Source organism: Berghia stephanieae, chromosome 1 (assembly GCF_034508935.2).
Source record: "Berghia stephanieae isolate SIO BIC M18660-M18661 chromosome 1, UCSD_Bste_1.3, whole genome shotgun sequence".
NCBI lineage: Eukaryota > Metazoa > Mollusca > Gastropoda > Nudibranchia > Aeolidiidae > Berghia > Berghia stephanieae.
The window spans coordinates 23,593,380-23,613,966 of NC_088360.1; the positions used below are offsets into that span (position 1 = coordinate 23,593,380).

The window sequence follows — 20,587 nt, forward strand, 5'->3', positions numbered from 1 at the left end:
GACAAGTTTTCTGGCCAAAATTCAAATACGTGTTTTTCCAGAGTATGCCAGATTGTTATGGGCTCATTGTTGAAATGGCAATACTCTCAAGCCAATACAAAATATTGCCTATTACAACAATACTAAAACAAGCCCAAAATTGCGTGCTGTTACCAGATCTGCAAATCTGGGCTGTACAAACGTTTAAATTTTATCATTTATTGCGATGAGTACCGAACAACACAAGTTGTTGAGATACGTCTTTTCTATAAAGTTACGTTAGGCTATCTCTTTATCATTACTGCCGTACTCAGGAAAAACACGTATTTAAAGTTTTGGCCAGGAATTAAATACATCGACACGATGAAGGACACGATTTCTGGCCAAAATTTAAATACGTATTTTTCCAGAGTATGCCAGATTAGTTGTTTTATTGGAACCTTGTACTTACTGTAAACCAGACTTTCCGTCCGCAGAACGTTTTGTGGGGCCATAACGGTTTGTAGAATCTGGCAACCACAGTGCCGATACTTGCACAAAACAACCAGGCAAGAATCATGAGACAAGCTAAATAAAAAATATAATAAAGAAGCGTAAGCACAAGTTGATGGCTATTAATTATTATGAAAAGAAAATACTCTATATATAGGGCGCGAGAAAAAAAAAACAACTGAAAAATTAAAAAAGCCTGTAACGCTGGACCATAACTGATACAAATCTGAAATTTCACCATAATCATACCAATTTGTTGAACTTTATTCGACACAAAATTTCAGAAAAAGTTATTGGGAAATTCTTTTAATATGTTTTTAGAGTTTAAAGATAGATCTTTGTACCCACCGTGTGTCTTGATGTATATCCGGTCTGAGATCAAAGGGTAGACAACCATGAAAGACTGGAAATCTACAATTTTGGCTGAAATGGACGGGAGACCATTGTGTTCTTCTTTCCTTCCTAGGTAAACGGAAAAAAAACAAACAAACAATTTTCATAATTCATAAAATAGATCTTATTTTGAAACTGTAAATAAAAGTTGTAAAATTGCACGCAGTCCAGAAGCTTGTCAATCACCACAAGCTACTCATGATGTTCATGTTTTTGTTTTTGATTGTTTACATATCAATGGTATGAATTTTATAAAATCCCACAAAATACATGGTGGACCAACAACATTTCCTGTAACTCTCAAGAACAACTTAAAAATACCGGCCGTACTCTGGAGGAAATTTGTATTTTAAAAAATTGGCTAGAAAACTCGTCCTTCAAATATCGATCGATTTAAATGACCCTCACCTGGCAAAAACTCTCAAACCTGGGACTTAGCTGAACTTTTTAAATACGAGTTTTTCCAGAGTACGGCAGTTAACTGGCTAAAGGTCACTGAGTCCAAACCTCGTCGTAGTTTCTGTAATATTGATAGACATGGTTGTGTCTGTAGTTGTAAACAGACTGGAGAGTAGACTCATGATATGACTTACTTGACTTAAAGTCTATCGCTTCCGATGTCAGTCGACTTTGCAGCTTCGGCAGTTCCTCTTATTCTTGTTGTGAAGACTCCAATTGTCTCTGTCTTGTGCCTTTTTTCTGATGCCTGATAACTACCAGTGATGTTAATCTGGTTCCGTTATTGAGTTGTTTTTTTTTTTTTTCTAACCACTATCGAGAGTGAGAGATAATGTCGTCCCCTAGTTCGTTTGTTTTGCCCAGAGAAATAGTGTGCCGTTGCTTTATTGGCGGGAGTTTTAGGAATGAAAAATAAATTCAGTCAAATCGTTAAAAATAGGGTTCTCATAGCATACCATCTGTAGCAGTTCCCTGTGCCACCAGCATGTACCAATCCTTGTTCAGATCATACACCCTTTTGTCTCCGGACTTGTCTTTCTTTCTGGCAAACTGACACCGAACCAGTCCGTCTCTTACGGCCATCTGGGCATTGGCAAACACTTCGTTATCCTGAAAAACAAGTGGAATTATTGTTGATGATGATTAAAAACCCCACAAACCAGGAATTGGAAAATATACTTTATTATCCTACAAACAAGTGGAATTATTGTTGATTATGCTCTGCAAAAAAAAAAAAAAAACCCCACAAACCAGGAATTGGAAAATATACTTTATTATCCTGCAAACAAGTGGAATTATTGTTGATTATGCTATGCAAAAAAAACCCCACAAACCAGGAATTGGAAAATATACTTTATTATCCTGCAAACAAGTGGAATTATTGTTGATGATGCTTTTTAAAAAAAACCCAACAAAAACCAGGAATTGGAAAATATCCTTTATTATCCTGCAAACGGGTAGCTTTTTTCATGTCAACTCTACTATGCACCATTTAGAGCTGGAATTAAACCGAAGGTGAATGTCATTATATAAGACCACAAAGACGCACGAACAAACCCAAAGCATTCCGTGGTATTAATAGAATGGTGTCAATCGTACTCAATCAAAAGTGATCACCCCAATCAACTCATGATTTGAACATTCAATTATTTTTTATCCATTTTATTTTTGCCAATCCAACTGGGAGAAAAGCTGCCGGGCGTCTGTCTGTACCTTCAAGAGGAGGCACTGGGTGGCTGAAAACAATGGACACATTTCATTAGTGGGGGTTTTCCACATCTCCTACACATACTTGTTATGGTAAAGAACCTGAAATGGCGGAGCATCTGATTTAACGCTGTATTGTAACGCGGTTGACGGGTAGGTTTGCGACTGTACACGAATGCAATAAAGATTTTGCCGCATGGATACTGGATAGACTCATAAAGTTTTAGTATATTACAATCAAAATCTGCTGCCATTCATATAAGTTTTTTTTAAAAACCAAAAAAAAAAAAACCACAAAAAAACTTGATTTTGTATGACTTAATAACCCTGGTACACTCTTAGGTAGGAGAAATTTGAGAGTAATAACTGCTATCTACATATTCGCTGCCTGTAATCATGGGTTATATATTTATTTATCGGTTTATTTATCTATTTATTTATTCATTTATGTATTTATTATTTAATTATTTGTTCAATATATTTTAAAAAATTATTTATTCATAATTTATTTTGGTGTTTTTTGTATTTTCTTTTTTGGGTTTCTTTTTTGTTTTTTAAAAATTATTTATTCTTCATTTTTAATTTTTAAAAAAAATATTTTTTAAAGGTCTATATCCCTATACCTGTTTATTGTCGTATTTAAAAGATGGAGATAAATTTGAACTGGCAAAGTGACGACAAACATTGGGTGTCTCCCATTCCTGGTGTTAAAAAAAGAGAGAGAAAAAAAATTAAATAATTCTGCTGCCATTCAAATTAATACAATTTCTTACCAACTCCTTCAGTCTGTCGTTTCTAAACCTTTTGTTGTACGAGACATGAACTCGTGGCGTACCATCGTCCTCTGAACACTCAACGACACTGTCCGAGCCCTGAAAATATGAGAGAACGAAAGTTGTTTTTTTTTTTTCTCTTTTAAAGCCATTTCAACTTATTTATAGTTAATTTTAGCATGAGTAAAAAATAAAGATGATAGAAGAATAGTCAAACAAATAAATGAGATTGATCCATCAAGTACCGAAGAAAGAATTAAGATAAAGGGGACGAAATAAATAGACATCAGAAGTACGTCCAAGGGTTATAAAGCCACGTAGATAGCTACTCTGAAACGGCAAAAAAAAAAAAAAAAAAAAAACAACAAACAAACAAACAAAAAAGAAAAACAAAAACAAAACAAAAAAATAAACAACAACAACAACAACAACAACAACAACCCCCCCCCCCCAAAAAAAAAAACCCAAAACAAACTTGAGAATTTATATAGAGCAGTATCCATTAAACGTAATCAAAGCCCTGTATAAAAGGCCCTTAATTAGCCAATCGCAAAACTTACATGGAGGACGAGACATGAAGCCTTTTAGCCGATAATATTACAATCGTTTTTGGATATAATAGAGACAACGTTTTATGTGAAATGGTCAGGTACCTACTCATTTTACACAAGAGTTCGGTAAGAGAATATAGATAGTATGCAGATGACGTCACTCAGGCCTTTGTTATTGTTTTTGCCATCCGCGTTTGTGAGTTGTTCTCACTAAACTGTATTAACCAGACTATAAAAGTTCATGGTTACACAGAGTTTGTGTGTTGGTCCGTTATACTTCCGGATGGCAATGTTGTGAGCTTCTTAGACAAGCGCATACTATCTATATTTAAGAGCCTTTTTCAACGCCGCAACAATGCGCGCTCAGAGCTGACATAATTCATAGAGATGATTACAGAGGTGATTACAAGGAAAAATGCCTTTCACAAAAATACATCAATTTAACTGATTCCTTCTCATCATCATTATCATCATCATCATCATCATCATCATCATCATCATCATTATCATCATCATCGTTATCTTCAACATCATCGTCATTTTCATCATCCTGATCCTTGCAAAAAGCTCTCTACTCATATTGTCTCACCGTACTCAGGTGTAAAATAGTGCCTGGTAGCTAACAGTTGTCAAAAAAATTATAACAGTGCCTAACGAGGCTATATTATCACGTCCTACATGTTGAATGTCTTACTGTTGGCTCCGAACCCTTTGTAAGCGCTTTAAGTACTTTTAGTGGATATTGCTCTATATGAAAACTAATGTTCGATCATCATCATCATCATCATCATCATCATCATCATCATCATCATCATCGTCGTCGTCGTCGTCGTCGTCGCTCTTCTCACATAAACTTACCATTTTGGTATCTTCCGAGAACGCCACTGCAACGTACTGGTCAGCCCGTGACGTCACTTGCCTGGCTTTGACGTCAAACCAGACGTAGTCTCCGATATCCGACCACATGACTGTAAAGTCACATGATCCGTCCTTGCAGCTCAGGAAACACCCCCTGTCCACACCACATGACGGATCTTTGCCAAGAGGCACCAACTGTATGGATGGGGGAAAATACACAAATTATTATAGATAGAATGCGCTTGGCCAAGGAGTTGCCATCCGGAAGTATAACGGACCAACACACTAACTCTGTGTAACCATGAACTTTTATAGTCTGGTTAATACAGTTTAGTGAGAACAACTCACAAACGCGGATGGCAAAAACAATAACAAAGGCCTGAGTGACGTCATCTGCATACTATCTATATCTATCCCTATTGTTTTGGGGGTTTTGTTAAAACCCAAATTTACTATAAAATAATAGAAAATATATTACGAGGCGTCCTACAATCCTTTTCCAAAACAATTTGGAGCTCAAGAAGAGACTTCTGGGGCACGCATCCAGCTTTACTAAAATTATAATTTGATAAGTCATGATATCCTGACCAAGTTGATAATTCTGAATGTCAAATTGTCCAATAGGAATACCAATCATTGTATTAAAAAAAAACAAAAAAACAAAAACAAAAACAACATTTTGATAAGAAATAAGATGAGGTCATTGAAGGGGTATAATGATAAAATTCTTGAACTCGTGCGTTTGAAATATTTTGAGCTCGTTTCCAAGGTTACGAAGCGGCATTGGGAACTTGTTCAAAATTTCAACCACAGGAGTTCAAGAATCTTATAATAAAATTCATACGAAATACATAATGTGCTAAAAAATGATAATTTGACTGCCCCTTAAGGGCGTCGTGTCTCGTCTTACATCTTCATATTCGCTGTCGGTTTTGGACTCCTTCTAAAGCGCTTAAAAAGCACATTTAACTCTCTCCTTACTGGCCAGTTTCAAAATTTTCCCCAAAACTTCACATCCACCCAACACAAAAATATGTTTTTCTTACTCAAACAGAAGATTAACAGTACATTATATGCATAATATTGTTCAACAAAATGAGCTCTACAATACAGTGGCAATTTTTTATAGCTATAATAAACAAATTTTCTTGAAAGTTTATGAGAAACAAGAATAATCAGATGATTGATTGCATCGAAACGAATGTGACGATTTTACTGTTGTTGGTAAGGAGAGGGTTAATGTATGTTACGCTCTAAATATGCTGAAATAACATGTGCATTCCTTGATATTTATTATAATGTCAAACTCCATATCCTTATGATTGCTTTCGATGTGCGTTAGTAAGTCTGATATTAAATTAATAGATAAAAAAATTAAACAAGAGTTAAACCTATGTTTAATTGTCGGCAATGGATGTTATTTCTTAGAGTGACAGAAACTAAAATCCCCAATTTCTGTTCATTTTTATTTTAGTATCACTTTTTGGCATCTGGCTGACCCCGACATAGTACAGTACTCGCTGGATTATAGCACGCCGAATTCCAGCACGCTCTGCAATACGGCACGCTGGAACTGGGTGACTGAATTTTATCTATAGATAGAATGATGTTGACGTCACACCGGTCTTTGTTATTGTTTTTTGCCATCCGCGTTTATGAGTAATTCTCACTAAACTGTATTAACCAGACTATAAACGTTCATTATTACACATCGTTTTGTGTGTTGGTCCGTTATACTTCCGGATGGCAATGTTGTGAGCTTCTTAGCCAAGCGCATACTATCAATATAATGAGTCGTTCCCTCCATGAACATCGGAGTTTGGCACGCTCGGATTATAGCTGCCTTTTTGGCTTCTCCACAGAGCCTGCTAGAATCCAGGAGTACGGTATGTTTTGGGGCGTTATGTCATTAACATTACAAACCTCACTACTGGGGTTTCCAGACCAATTTGGAGGTTGTACAACTCCTCTTGTGACGCTGGTCAGTCGAGGCGTTGTCGTTGAAAACATAGGCTGTGTCAGTTGCTGTTGTGCTGCAGTTGACATTATCATTCCTGTGTTGCCGGTAGATGGAGTTGTGGTCTCCAACGATGGTGTAGTTGGTCGGTCTATTTGGCATGGCGTAATAAATGGCGTCCTGAGGTCGTCAGGGTTGACGCTTAGTGCTTTGGCGGAGGGATCTTGGATAACGACGGAAGCGACTTGGGGCCAGAATGAATCAAATCTTTGGACAAATGATGCTCTGAAAGAAAAATGCAAAACCAGAAAGTAAGTTGGTACATGCTCATAATAATATAATATGAACATGTAGCTTTGTCCCTTCAAGAAACTCTACACATTGTCTTCAATAAAACCTATAAACACAGCCCATGTTTTATGGTTTGGAATATAATCCAATTTTAACTATCAATCTACACACCTCGTTGCGATATTGTTTTGTGTCCTTAGGTCACATGATATAGACTCAAACTTGGGACTTTTTAAAAGTTACTTTGAAGTCCAACGTTTATGAGTTCTTGACAAGATGAGGGTCATTTAAACGATCGATAACTGGAGTCACTAGTCTCATGTCACGTCGCCCAGCAACGGCGAGCAGCCTGGTTCTAAACAAAGAAAATGGGTACTTTTTATTCTTCATGCTGGCTAGAACTTTTCATATGTCATGTTATCAGAATGTATAAAAGTCAAAACATGATCATATTTGTAATGTTTTTCTCCTCTGGATACACTTTTATGTTCGTCGGAGAAATATTTCACAAGGGCGTCCGCTATTGTTCCGATAGTTTGTAGCCAGTTACTAAGTTACCATGCGTCATTAATTACGAGGGAAGTGACGACATGACTGTTGAAGCCTATTGAAGAAAGAGTTTTCTGGCCAAATTTAGATACATGTCTTTATAGAGTCCGGCAGTTTACGTTGTAAAGCACTTTGAGCACATTAAGTGGATATTGCGCTATATAAAAGCTCGCTTTTTTTTAGGGGGAGGGGGTTAAAAAAGTAATCGCCTGTCCCTGCACTGTCTTTACTCTTTACTTTACATAATTTCATAAGCCCTGGTATAATCTACACAAGAGTGACAAACACAGGGCGATCCGATGATACACATGTTTTGTAAATATGAGTAAAGACGATTATGTCACCACCTCTAATCACTTGTCATTTTATGCTGGATGATTAATTTGGTAAACATAAGCAAGTTACACTGTCGAACTCTGGCAAACTAGTTTGTTTTCATTCTGGACAGAAATATTTTCCGTCAAATATATATATATCGATTAAAATAGCTGTCAACTTGCAAATCAGTCTTATATCTGAGACTACAACGAGATCTTAGGTTTGAGACTTTGGCACGTCGGGGGGGGGGGGGGGGGGGGGGGGGGAGGGGGAACAGTTTTAATTGATGACCAAAAATGAAAAAGGCGTTGTGCCAGAATAACGCCGAATATTTTGTGCGTGCCGCGAATGTGTCATGGCTATTTCTCCCGTGCTCTGAACCCCCCCCCCCCCCCCCCCCACAAAAAAAATTATTAAAAAAAAGAAAATAAAGAAAATAAAGAAATCCGACACTAAAAAAAAGCAAAGAACAACTCCCCCCCCCCCCCACACACACAACAACAACACCCCCCCCCCAAAAAAAAAAAAAAAAAAAAAACAAAACCCAACCCCCCCCCACCCACCCCCCCCAAAAAAAAAGAACCAAAACAACCCAAACAAACAAATTAATAGAAAAAAAACAACAAAAAGAAAAAAAAAAACAAACCAACACACACACACACACACACACACACACACACACACACGCACACAAACAAAACCAAAACATGTTTACAATTTTGGCCAGAAAACTCGTCCGTGTGTAAAAAAAAAAAACCCGTGAAAGTTGGACAGAAAGAAACTGGTGATGAAGGCCACGTAATACCAATCCATCTTGTCTAGGCTGAAATCATAAATCTCGTTAATTGCCATTCTGGCGCGGGGAATGTGTAGGTAGGTGTGCTATCTGGGATTATACGACATCAAATTCCATACTATATATAGCAATAATAACACGGAAGAGGAGGTTTAATGAAATTTACAATCGAATTAAGCGAATCATTAATTTGCCATCCTCTCATAATTTCTCATTTGGCTTTAATGTCTCATTTATCGAGATTTGTTTACAAAGGGGAAAAATGGGAAACCCGAAACGAAACGTACGCATCATTTGTCGTTCTAAATTAAATCTAACTTTCCATTTCATTTTATCATTGCGGTTTATTTCTTCTCTAGCTCCAAGCAGCAACATTTGCCAACTATAAATAGTTGCACTCTGCTCTGTTGTGCTCTGAAAAAAAAAGAATAACAAACAAACAACCCCCTCTCCCCCCCCCCCCAAAACAAAAAAAAAAAACAAAAAAAACAAAAAACAAAAACAAAAATAAACAAAACAAAAAACAAAACAACAATAACAACCCCCCCCCCCAAAAAAAAAAAAACAAAAAACAAAAACAAAACAAAATACTTTTATAACATTTTGGTCAAAAAATGCATCCTGAGACTTCCTTGAAGACTCCACTGGAATCCAAGGTTTGAGAGTTTTTTTTTGATAAGGTAGATATTTATGTGTCATTTTCATCAATCGATATCTGAAGGACGAACTTCTGGCCAAGATTATTTCAAAGTGTTTATTTTTGGCTGCCTCTATTCTCATCCCCCCCCCCCCCCCCCCCCCCCCCCCCCCCCGGCCGATTGGATTACCGATAAAAACGTCGCGGGCTTTTTGCGATTTGGATTTGATTGATTTTTTTTTTTTTTTAATTGTGCAACTTGTGACAAGAAACTTAACAAATCACTGCATTACAACCTTTGGATTAACATACAACAATTGTGGACTACTATTATGAAGACTAGCATCCTAGACTAGGGGGATGAGAATAGTCACTTCGGTTTTTTTTAGAGTACGACACAGCTGAAGATCGATTGGAAACGTGTGCTGTGTTGATTCGGTGACACACCCTGGTGTGTTATGATGTCATTTGTGTGACAAACCATCTCAACCCCCTAGTAACCGATGTAAAACAGCAGATACTATTAAAATATGATTTTAAAATCTATCTAAATTACTTGATTGAATCTGCTCCATTGTGCGGCTATGCGGTCTAGTGGTATGACACTCGCTTTCGGATCAGAAGGTCCTGGGTTCGAGCCTCGCGCTCGGCGCATAGTTGAGTCCTTGGAAAAGGGTCTTTACTCACATTCTCTCACCGTACTCAGGTGTAAAATGAGTACCTGCCTGTTAACAGCGTTGTCTTTGTCCGAAAAAGTGTAATATCGCCTAAGAGGCGTCATGTCCCGTCCAACATGTTAAATGAGCTGTTGACCAGGGACCCCTTGTAAAGCGCTTTGAGCACATTTAGTGGATATTGCGCTATATAAAGCTCAATATTTTTAGGCTCATTGAAAACAACGGGGTTCCCGATCGTTTCACCAATAAGGGGACCGACCGGAATCAATTACGAATGCAGTCGAGGTTTTTTCTGACCCCTTGTCCACCTAAAAGTAATTGGGTAGGTGGGTCTGTTAGATCTAGCGGAAAGTACTTTGTGATTGACTAGCGTCCTATCCAGAGGGTAGCAAGCATTGTTCGATGACCGAAATAATTTTATAGCACTAAAAAAAAAAAAAAACAAAAAAAACCAAACAAATAAACCCAAAAACCCCAAGAAACCAACAGAGTATGGTCATCTGAATTCATTCTGTAAAACGAATGAAGATGACGTCACCCAGTACCTTGTTATTGTTTTTTAGACCGCAGTTGGGGGATTAGTTCTCACTGAAATGTATCAATCAGAAAATAAACATTTAAGGTTATACATAAATTTGTTCTAGTACAACTTATCTAACGGTTAGATGCTGTAAGAAATTTTACTTATACGCATAGCATCAATTATCTGACAAAGAAATTTAGTGAAAATTAATCATCCAACAATACCTCAGAGCTGGATGACGTCATCTTGATTCATTATTTAATACCTACTTGATTTGGATGTGTCCCTGAGGTTCAGCAGGAGCAGTCCAGTTGAATAGCAGGGTGGTACCGTTGTATCTCGTGTTGTGGGTCAAAGCATTTCGATTCTGGGGTATGGGGAATTCATTGGCATTGAATTGGTGTATTGGTGTTGGTGATTGTTAATGGGGATGGTGGTGGCGGTGATGGTAGTGATGGTAATAGTCGTGGCAGTGATGATGATGATGATGATGATGATGATGATGATGATGATGATGATGATGATGGTGGTTGTGGTGGTGGTAGTATTTATGTTGATGATGGTGGTCATGGTGGTGATGATGGTGGTGGTGATGGCAGTGGTAGTGGTGGGATTGATTTTGGTAGCGGCGGCGATCACATTGTTAGGAACTCATATCATAATTGATTAAAAGTACAACAACGACAATCTCAGTGATGCCTAAAATAATTTTGTATCAAATAATATAGGCTAATATTTTAACATACTTTTACATGGCTTTAATACTATTCGCTTGAGAATGTAAATAAATAACCTTGTCGAAGGACTCAGTTTTGAGTCGCTATGTGACAAATTAGGGAATGGGTACTAGTTTAAGATAAAAATCTGAAAAAAAAGTTTGTATAAAATAGTGCCAGATAAAGCAGAAATAGTCGAGGCAGGCTGATTTCTTGGAATGTTTGTTTTGTTTATTTTTAAGGGTTTTACGGCGCTTGCAACACAATTAGGTTATATCAGCGCCAGTAAAAAGGACGACAATGGGATAGTAAAAAGTTCTAGAATTACAATTAAAGCACCCAAGAGTAAGACAATGGGGAAATGGGAACAAATAGAGATCAGATGCAGATTCCAAGAGCATACCACCAATGTACTTAGTTTGAGATCACCATAAGTTTCATCCGGACACAAGCACAAAATCCAACAAAGAGGAATACACTCAAATGCTCACATTATACATTCAAAATAACAAATATAATAATACATAACAGAGATATGATTTACAAACTATACATTTGACTGTTTCCCTCGCAGCCAAAGACAGGACAAAACCAAGTAATCTCATTCCAAGACAAAGACAGAAAGCATGTTTGAAAACAGATCTAAGAAGATAGAAGACACAGTATGTACCTCCTTGCCCACTATGGGAGGTCAGGATCCCAACTCAGTTTTTGGGATGGATATTTTGCTTGTATTTTTATCTCTTGCCTTGTCTGGCACTGTTTCACACACACACACACACACACACACACACACACACACACACACACACACATACTTTTTTTCATATCTTTATTTGAGTCGCTGGAGCGGAACTTGAAGCAGGGACCAAATGCGTATGTCATGCCTCATGACCACAAAAACATTCAAGAAGAAAAGAAAATGTAATAATTGAAAAAAAAAATTATTTAACTCTCTCCTTACCGATCAATTTCAGTTTTCTCCCAAAATGGCAGGCTTATCCAGCAGAAAAATTGATTTTTAAAACTCAAACAAGCTCTCTACAAAACAACTTTATGTTCTTATTAATTAAACATAGATCATTCTTCAAAAAGTGCGATGTACAAAATAAATCTGAATAATAAAAATGTAGATTGTGTCGTAACAAACATGACGGTTTTGCTGCAGGTGGTAAGGAGAGGGTTTAAACAGATTCACGTCTTAGTGTATAACCTACTCACGTCGCCACATTCGTATCGGGTTCCCATGACGGCACTGAAAGACCCGATAGCTTCGTCGGGATTGTCCTTGTATCTGGAATCCTCCGGGTCGGCCCGTCTTGCCTCTGCCAGGAAGCCCATGAATTCTATACTGCACAGGCCTCTCAGCATTACTGGGTGATTGTTTAAAAAATGTAAAAAGGTTTCAATAATAGGGGACAATATAATAGCGTGATGTCAAAATACTGGTTGGAAGTAAGTGTGAAAACAGTCCTCCAGTGGACTAGATATATACATTGTGCAATTGAGCTTCTGGTTTCAGAGCGATGACGGCATCTTATTTTCTAGCCTAAATAAATGCTGGTCGTCAATAAAGATTACCCATCCTCGCTATTTTTACGCCCCTTAATCGTAAAAAAATCTGCCTAAACACCCTGCTACTAAAATGTTATGCCTTGCTAATGATTCATTATGTAACATACTCATTAATTGACCCCAGGAGGACTGGTTAAACACTTCCAATGAGTTTTGAACCGGAGGAGAGGAAGATGTGACGTCACAAATTAAAAAATAAATAAATTGAGAATCACTAATGGCTATTTTCTTTTTTTTTTTTCCAAAACCTTTTGCTATTTTCTCAAAAATGTTTTTGATTTGTTGGTGGAATAGACTTGGAACCAGATATGATATAATCTTGAGATTTCAAGATGACATCATTTCCTTGGAGACAACTTGTGATGTCGTCGTCCGTAGAGAAGAAAAAAATGGGTTTGAATTATTGACTCGTGATGTCTTAGAAAATCATAATTAAAGCCTTCATTTCATTTATTGCTTTATGTTTTATTTGGTCTTTCATGTTTTTAAAATGGGTATGTGTGGAGGACTTTTAGTCCAGTTTTTAGAGCATTTTTAAACAGAATTGACACGTTTGTGTTAAAATTTGCTTTTAACCTTCGTGCACGTAGTGTTTTAGGACATTGATTTACTCATTTAACGACAGTGTTATGTAATCAACCATATCCTATTAGTAGAAAAGAAACCCCTAGACTGTGTACAAATCGTTATTTTGACCTATTGCCACTCAATTTGCACAGTGGCATAGCGATTAAAGATGAAACCCCACTCATTAATGTGATTTGGGACTGTGTTTGGGACGATCTCAAAATGAGTTTAAAATGGAGTTATAGTAGACTCTCCTCCGACCGTAAGATGCAGTACAGTCGGTGACATGATGACAGTATTGCTGAGATGGACCCATGGAGAAAAACACTGAAAGCACAAAACTCCTCCGACATCAATAGTGTAATGGTTAAAGGAGGTTGCCATGAAGAATTTTATTTAAATTAATAAAGTGAGCAGGAAATGCAAGAGTGGCATACCATCAATTAAAGAATATCTTGGGCTTCAAGATTGGGTCAACCTGTATAAAGATCTTGCTATTCAATTCAAATGTCCACTATGTCTCATTTTATGGGACAGACGCCCTGTAGGACCACAAAAACAACAACCAGGACATTACAGAACGTTATCATCAGCTATTTCAGATTTAAAAAAAAAACAGAATCGCTGGCCTACAACCATAAGTGACACAGGTCTGCGATAGAACACCAAGCAGCTAACTGCCCAAAAAAGAAATACATCGCAGTGGATGTAGGTGGACATGATAAATTCTGAGGTAACCACCCAATAAGACAAACAGGTTAGCAATAAAATGAAACCCTTTAGAACGACAAGGACACATCTGGAGACGTGACCTTGGTGCAGATTCAAAGAAGATGGGAACCTGGTAGGGGATAGAGGGCGGCGTCTTGCTTTGATTGACATAATGTGCTCCACGAGAAGTGAATAACACAAAAGTAAGGAAGGAGCGTTCCATGACTCCGCCACACAAGAAAATCCAATCAATTGTTGACCAATTAAAAAATAAAATCAGTCTGCTCATTCTTTAATTTTGTGTTGTTACATTTTTGAAATTCGTTCTTGATATCTAGGCCTAGTCACATTCGAATAAAAGCCTATCTTTAAATTTAGAGACAAGTAAATACCGATTGCAAGTGAAAGGAATCACAATTTTAAAATACATAGACAAATAAGGCAAAAAAAATGAAAATATGATAGCAAGGTAAATGAATAGTTAATAAGTAAATAAATAAATAAATAAATAAATAAATAAATAAATAGAGAAAGAAAGAAAGAAAGAAAGAAAGAAAGAAAGAAAGAAAGAAAGAAAGAAAGAAAGAAATATAATGAAAAGAAAAACAAAAACAAAAATAAATTCCAAGAAAACAAAATCAAACTCCTTCCATGCCCCCCCCCCCCTCCAAAGAAGAAATAAAACTACATTTTAAAAAACAACAAATAATAACAAACAAACAAGAACAAACAAAATCATCATCAACTACAACAACAACAACAAAAAACAGAAAACAAAGGAAAAGACAAACACAAACACACACAAAAAATCAGCCAAAAACAAACAAACAAACAAACACAAAATAGACTTACCACTGACGGAGTCCCCAGGTCTATACGAGGCCTGGGACACAAGAACAACATAGGGGCTCAGATCCTGTCTAGGGCTGTTGCTGCCATGGACGGGTACCATCGTTGTGCATGCGGAAAATGGCGATCCCTCCGGTCTGGCGTTGCCAATGGCAACCAGATGCCATAATGTGAGCAAGGTTTGTAAGATGAGGAGACAAAACTAAGAAGAAATGACAGATTAAGAAACTTATAGTTCAAAATGATGCGTAGGACATATTTGCAGGCTGATAACCAAATGGTGTTAGTGTTAGGCTCATTGTTGTATTGTCCATTAAAAAAAAAAAAAAAAAAAAAGAAAACCAATAATTGCGGTCAGCTATCATAGTTGCTAATAGTATGAGTACCTAGGTTCAAAAGCATGTCAATGTTTCAGTTCGATAATTTGGTTTGCGATCTTGAGGTCTCCTGACCGAAGTACTTGGTTCGAGTCCCAATGCCGGTGGCGCAAAGTTGAACCCTTGAAAAATGCTCTTTACTCAAATTCTCTTACAATATTCAAGTTCAAATAGCACTTGTCATGATCATGTCTCATTTTACATGTGTTTTGGTTGTTTTGAGACCCTTTATAGTGAACTTTGAGTACATTTGGTGTATACAGCTTTGTATTAATGCACGAAATTTTCAGTGCTCTTTCGACACATTGAGAGTGTATGGTTATATTCTAAGTTTCGTTTGACTTGGGCACATGAGACACAGTTTCATTGTCTTTTTGGGCAAGAGCGCATGTCTTTATTAACACTGCCAAATTTTGAGCATTTATTATGGTGTTCCAGTCCACAGAGACCTGTCCTGAGTCTAAAAAGAAAACGTGTCCTCTTTGGTCCAGTACTCCCACACACATTTTTGTATGCATTGTTTATGAGCCAGGTTTATTTAAATATCCTTTTGATTATGGATTTGTACTGTCCAATATCTGCGGGCTCTTCAATCTGTTCCAATATTTCATAATATATAATTATTAGTCGCTTTTTCAGTATCTGGTATACCCCGACATAATACCGGATAGAGCTAGCGGGCCTCAAATAGTCTTTAAACCTCAAAGATCAAAACAATGGCGTCTGTTTCGTTGTTTTTAAGGGTTTTACAGCGCTTGCAACACATTTAGGTCATATCAGCGCCCGTAAAAAGGAAGAAAATTGGATAGTGAAAATATTCTAGATGTACAATTAAAAGGACTTGAGGAAAAAAGTTAGACAAAGGGGAGTGGTTAAAATAGGGAACAGATGTAGATTCCAAGAGCACAACAATGGCATCTCGTGATTCAATGTATTATCTACATATTTTAGACTAGATGAGCCTACTGTGCCGTTCTGTTTGTTTGGGTTTTACGGCGCTTGGGATATATTTGGGTCATTTCAGCGCCAGTATAGATAGAATGCGCTTGGCCAAGGAGTTCACAACATTGCCATCCGGAAGTATAACGGACCAACACACAAACTCTGTGTAACCATGAACTTTTATAGTCTGGTTAATACAGTTTAGTGAGAACAACTCACAAACGCGGATGGTAAAAACAATAACAAAGGCCTGAGTGACGTCATCTGCATACTATCTATAAAGGATGAAAATGGGATGGTAAAATTATTTTTAAAAATCTAAATTTGCAACAAAAACACGAACGAGAAAAAGTAAGACAACAGGAATGGTTCAAAAGGGGAAAAGATCATGTATATGCGGCTATGTGGTCTAGTGGTATGACACACGCTTTCGGATCGGAAGGTCCTGGGTTCGAGCCTCGCTCGACGCATAGTTGAGTCCTTGGAAAAGACTCTTTACTCACATTCTCTCACTCAGGTGTAAAATGAGTACCTGGCCGTTAACAGCGTTGTCTTTGTCCGAAAAATTGTAATATCGCCTAACAGGCGTCATGTCTCGTCCTACCTGTTAAATGTTGCTGTTGACCAGGGACCCCTTGTAGAGCGCTTTGAGCACGTTAAGTGGATATTGCGCTATATAAAAGCTCAATTTTTTTTTTAAATATTACAATAGCACACTATCAGTGTACTTAATTTGAGACTACCATCCATAGCCAAACTACGGACCCCACTAAGAGGAATACACTCTAATGTTTACAAATCATAATTTATCCAAACAAAATATACACCAGTCCATAACAGCGAAATGATTTACAAGGAAGAGAAATATCAACTCTAATAACGAATACATTGCATTTGACGGTTTCCATTCCAGCGAGGACTCCAATCATGACAAAACCAAGTTATCTCATTCCAAGACAAAGACAGAATGCAAGTTGGAAAACAAGACACAGCAAAAAAAAAAAAAAAAAAAAAAAATACTAAATATTTTTTTTTTTTAAATTGAGCTTTATTTCGTGCAATATCCACTTAATGTGCTCAAAGCGCTTTACAAGGGGTCACTGGTCAACAGCAACATTTAACATGTAGAACGGGACATGCCGCCTGTTAGGCGATAATACCATTTTTTCGGACAAAGACAACGCTGTTAACGGCCAGGTACTCATTTTACACCTGAGTACGGTGAGAGAAAGTGAGTAAAGAGCTTTTTCCAAGGACTCAACTATGCGCCGAGCGCGAGGCTCGAACCCAGGACCTTCCGATCCGAAAGCGAGTGTCATACTACAAGACCAAATAGCCGCAGCAAGTGACCTACATGCCCACTATGGGAAGACGGTGGTGGGTCTCAATGGTCTTTCAAAACTCAAAGTCAATAGAATAGCGTCTAATGGTTCGAATCCACTACAGGATGTATATCCGATGATTTGAAGGTCTGACAACCGTGCGCAATTAATTATGGTCTTGATTTAATAGTGTTAATGGTCAATGTTTTGCGCTGGTTTAAGAGTCTTTCCATGACAATAATGAGTCAGTACCAAATTGGGTTATAAGACCTGAAAATAAGTACACATTTTTAGAGTTTGCATCCTCCAATAAGGTGCTCGGCAGCTGGATTCTCATTTGTGACCCTTCGCCTCAAAAGGGTATTAAGTCGGGTTGGTTAATATGTTGAAAACTGAATTTATAGCCAGAAATATCAGACTTGTGTTGAGTTTGTATGTTTTATTGAGGAGAATGGATACCATATTTTAGGGTGCTAATGCCAACAATTTATATTTTTGACCAGTTTAACATTTAATTCGGCTTTTAAGCATATGGTTCGTTCCGACATAATACCGTTTTGAGACGATGGGTCACATTTATTGTCGTTGGGTTTCTGGGGTTTTTTTTGTGAACAGTTGGGGGGGGGGGGGGGGGGGGGTGAGATTGAAGGGGGATACTATTAATACTTTACATTTTATTTTTAACACTATCAACGCTATCCCTTTTTAAAAAAAACTTTAGTATTTATTTTGCGCAATATCCACTAAATGTGCTCAAAGCGCCTTACAAGGTGTCCCCAGCCAGCATGTGGGACATTATAAAATACTCACAGGCGTCATGTTCCGTCCTTAATTTTTAATGTTTGAACACGTTTAGTGGGTATTTCGCTATATAAATACAAGTTTTCCTATCATTTAACTAGATTCATTCCGACATAAACCCATTTAAGACAATTGGTCACACATTTTGAATACTACTCGTAAAACCCAAAAAACCCAAGGGCTTCATGCAACATTTCATAATCTCTTCCTCTATAATAATTAATAATAATCAACCATTTTATGTCGTTGCATCAAAATATTCTTTTTTTAAAAACTAATAAATAGAGGTCCCTAAATGAGTCAATAAAATGGAGATAAAGATAAAGGGAGTAAATCTGACTCATGAAAATTTACAAATTTTCGCCTATATTATTATGACAATCTAATATAAATATATATATGTATCTTGTGTTTACTTCAGAAAGGCCAAAGGCCGAAACGTCGTTTATTTTGTGTTGCTCATTCATGAGTCAGATTTACTTTCTTTATCTTTATCTCCATATTCTTTTTTTTTTTTTAATCTTCCTAGTGGAGAACCCGTGATATTTGAGGGGAAATAAAGGCTATCACGAACATGCACTTATCGATTCTAATCATAATACTATTATGGAAATTAACATCGAGAAGAATCTTTTGAGCCATGAACGATCAAAAATAAAGCCTGAAGGTACGCACAAATGAATCTGGCAACATATCCTATAAATGGCAGATTTTATAAATAATTATATTTATTAGATTTTATAATAATTATAATAATTTTATAAATAATGGAAGGAGCGATTGTATGGGATTTCTTTTCTAATATTTTTCTTTCTACCTTGTCTGGCTGGCACTGTTTCATATACATTTTATTTTCAGATCTTTTTGAAACAATTGCAGAATATTTTACAACTCGTTATATGAAATGAAAACAATTATTAAATTCATATGACAATATTAAGAAAAAATAACTATTTTAGACTACTGGAGCTGTTAATAATCAAACGAAAATTGTACATAGAACTTTAGATTAATGGAAAAAGATGTTAACCATGATTTCAAATTGATTCGAATAACACGCAGTTATGGAGATACCACGTTTTCACTATGCCACTGTTTCGTTTTGGTCTCAAATCTTGGAATATATAATATATTATACATTAAAAACATTGTCATTATGGTATATGTAACTTGGATTTTTTTTTTTAAATGCTGAAGCTATGTCATTTTGGTGTTGTATCAGTAAGGATATTGCATACCTTTGTGATAGCTGTACAATACATAATGTTTGTGTAATAATCCAGTCAAAATTTGACTAGGGAGTAAGTTGAGGGGAGCTTGAAATATATTCCAAAATGTGGAAGAACACTTTTTTTAGTAACAAAGCAAACACTATTCCATTCGAAATTAAGCCACTTAGATCCTTGAGAACAGCACACTTTTTCTCGCCAGAAATGTATCTTGAAATTTTTTTTAAAATCTCTCAAATATTTACAAAAATGTCACAACGCACAGACGTCCAATCCCTCTCTATGCGACAGGCAATCCTATTAAAAGCCCCAGAAAACAGACGGGTTAGTTTGGAACAGGATTACTGTCTGCCACATCGTGTTCTGGTCTTGAATAACCTCTAGGTAAAAACTTATTCAAATTGTTGGTCAATTAACTCACACCGCTACGTCAGCCAAAGTTTAACCCGATGGAGGATGATCACACCTGACGTTCCTAACTGGTTACAAGTCAACGCCTAGCGCATCGGATAATCGGAAATACGGTCAAACGGGAGACTTTGAGAGCTTACAGCGTCGCCTGTTGTCGGTGGTTTATGTCTTTTTGTCGACATTACATAAATCAGAAATTAGTCATAAAGTTTTGAGATAATTGTGTTCAGATATCACACCCTCCTGTAAAAATGAAATATCAAAATAAAATCTGAAACAGCTTAGGTTAAGCATGTTAAGTGTTTAAACTTTTAATTCATGACAAAATGAATACCGTAGCAGGATCCATCGTTTTCAATACATTATAAACCGCTAATTTATGTTAAATCAGCCGACTAGGAATTCGTCTCCCAATGAGCAAAATATAAATGCTACCCGGGAGACTCAGTTCGAAGTTTAGTGTCGGCATCTCATAATACTTTTTGACCGATCATGCCAACACTTTGTTTTATGACCGGGTAAACTGGATAAGGTATATAAATGATCTTTAATAATAACTTATAAGACGTGATAAAAAGGCTTTCACTGATAATCGAGCAAGATTTTCGTTAATATCTCCCATGAACTT

General features: G+C 36.8%; 1 protein-coding gene across 1 annotated transcript in view; it reads right to left on the bottom strand.

Annotated features, from left to right (window-relative positions):
- Positions 1-19,802, bottom strand: part of LOC144970682 (ferric-chelate reductase 1-like) — a gene marked incomplete at its 3' end in the record, with an annotated part of 29,783 nt that extends 9,981 nt beyond the window's left edge. Inside the window, 10 exon segments of the mRNA XM_078910569.1 lie at positions 431-546; positions 820-933; positions 1,779-1,932; positions 3,303-3,401; positions 4,712-4,906; positions 6,635-6,953; positions 10,729-10,826; positions 12,397-12,548; positions 14,881-15,079; positions 19,558-19,802. Coding sequence (XP_078766695.1) covers positions 431-546; positions 820-933; positions 1,779-1,932; positions 3,303-3,401; positions 4,712-4,906; positions 6,635-6,953; positions 10,729-10,826; positions 12,397-12,548; positions 14,881-15,079; positions 19,558-19,581 — 1,470 coding nt within the window.
- Positions 19,803-20,587: the final 785 nt, after the last annotated feature.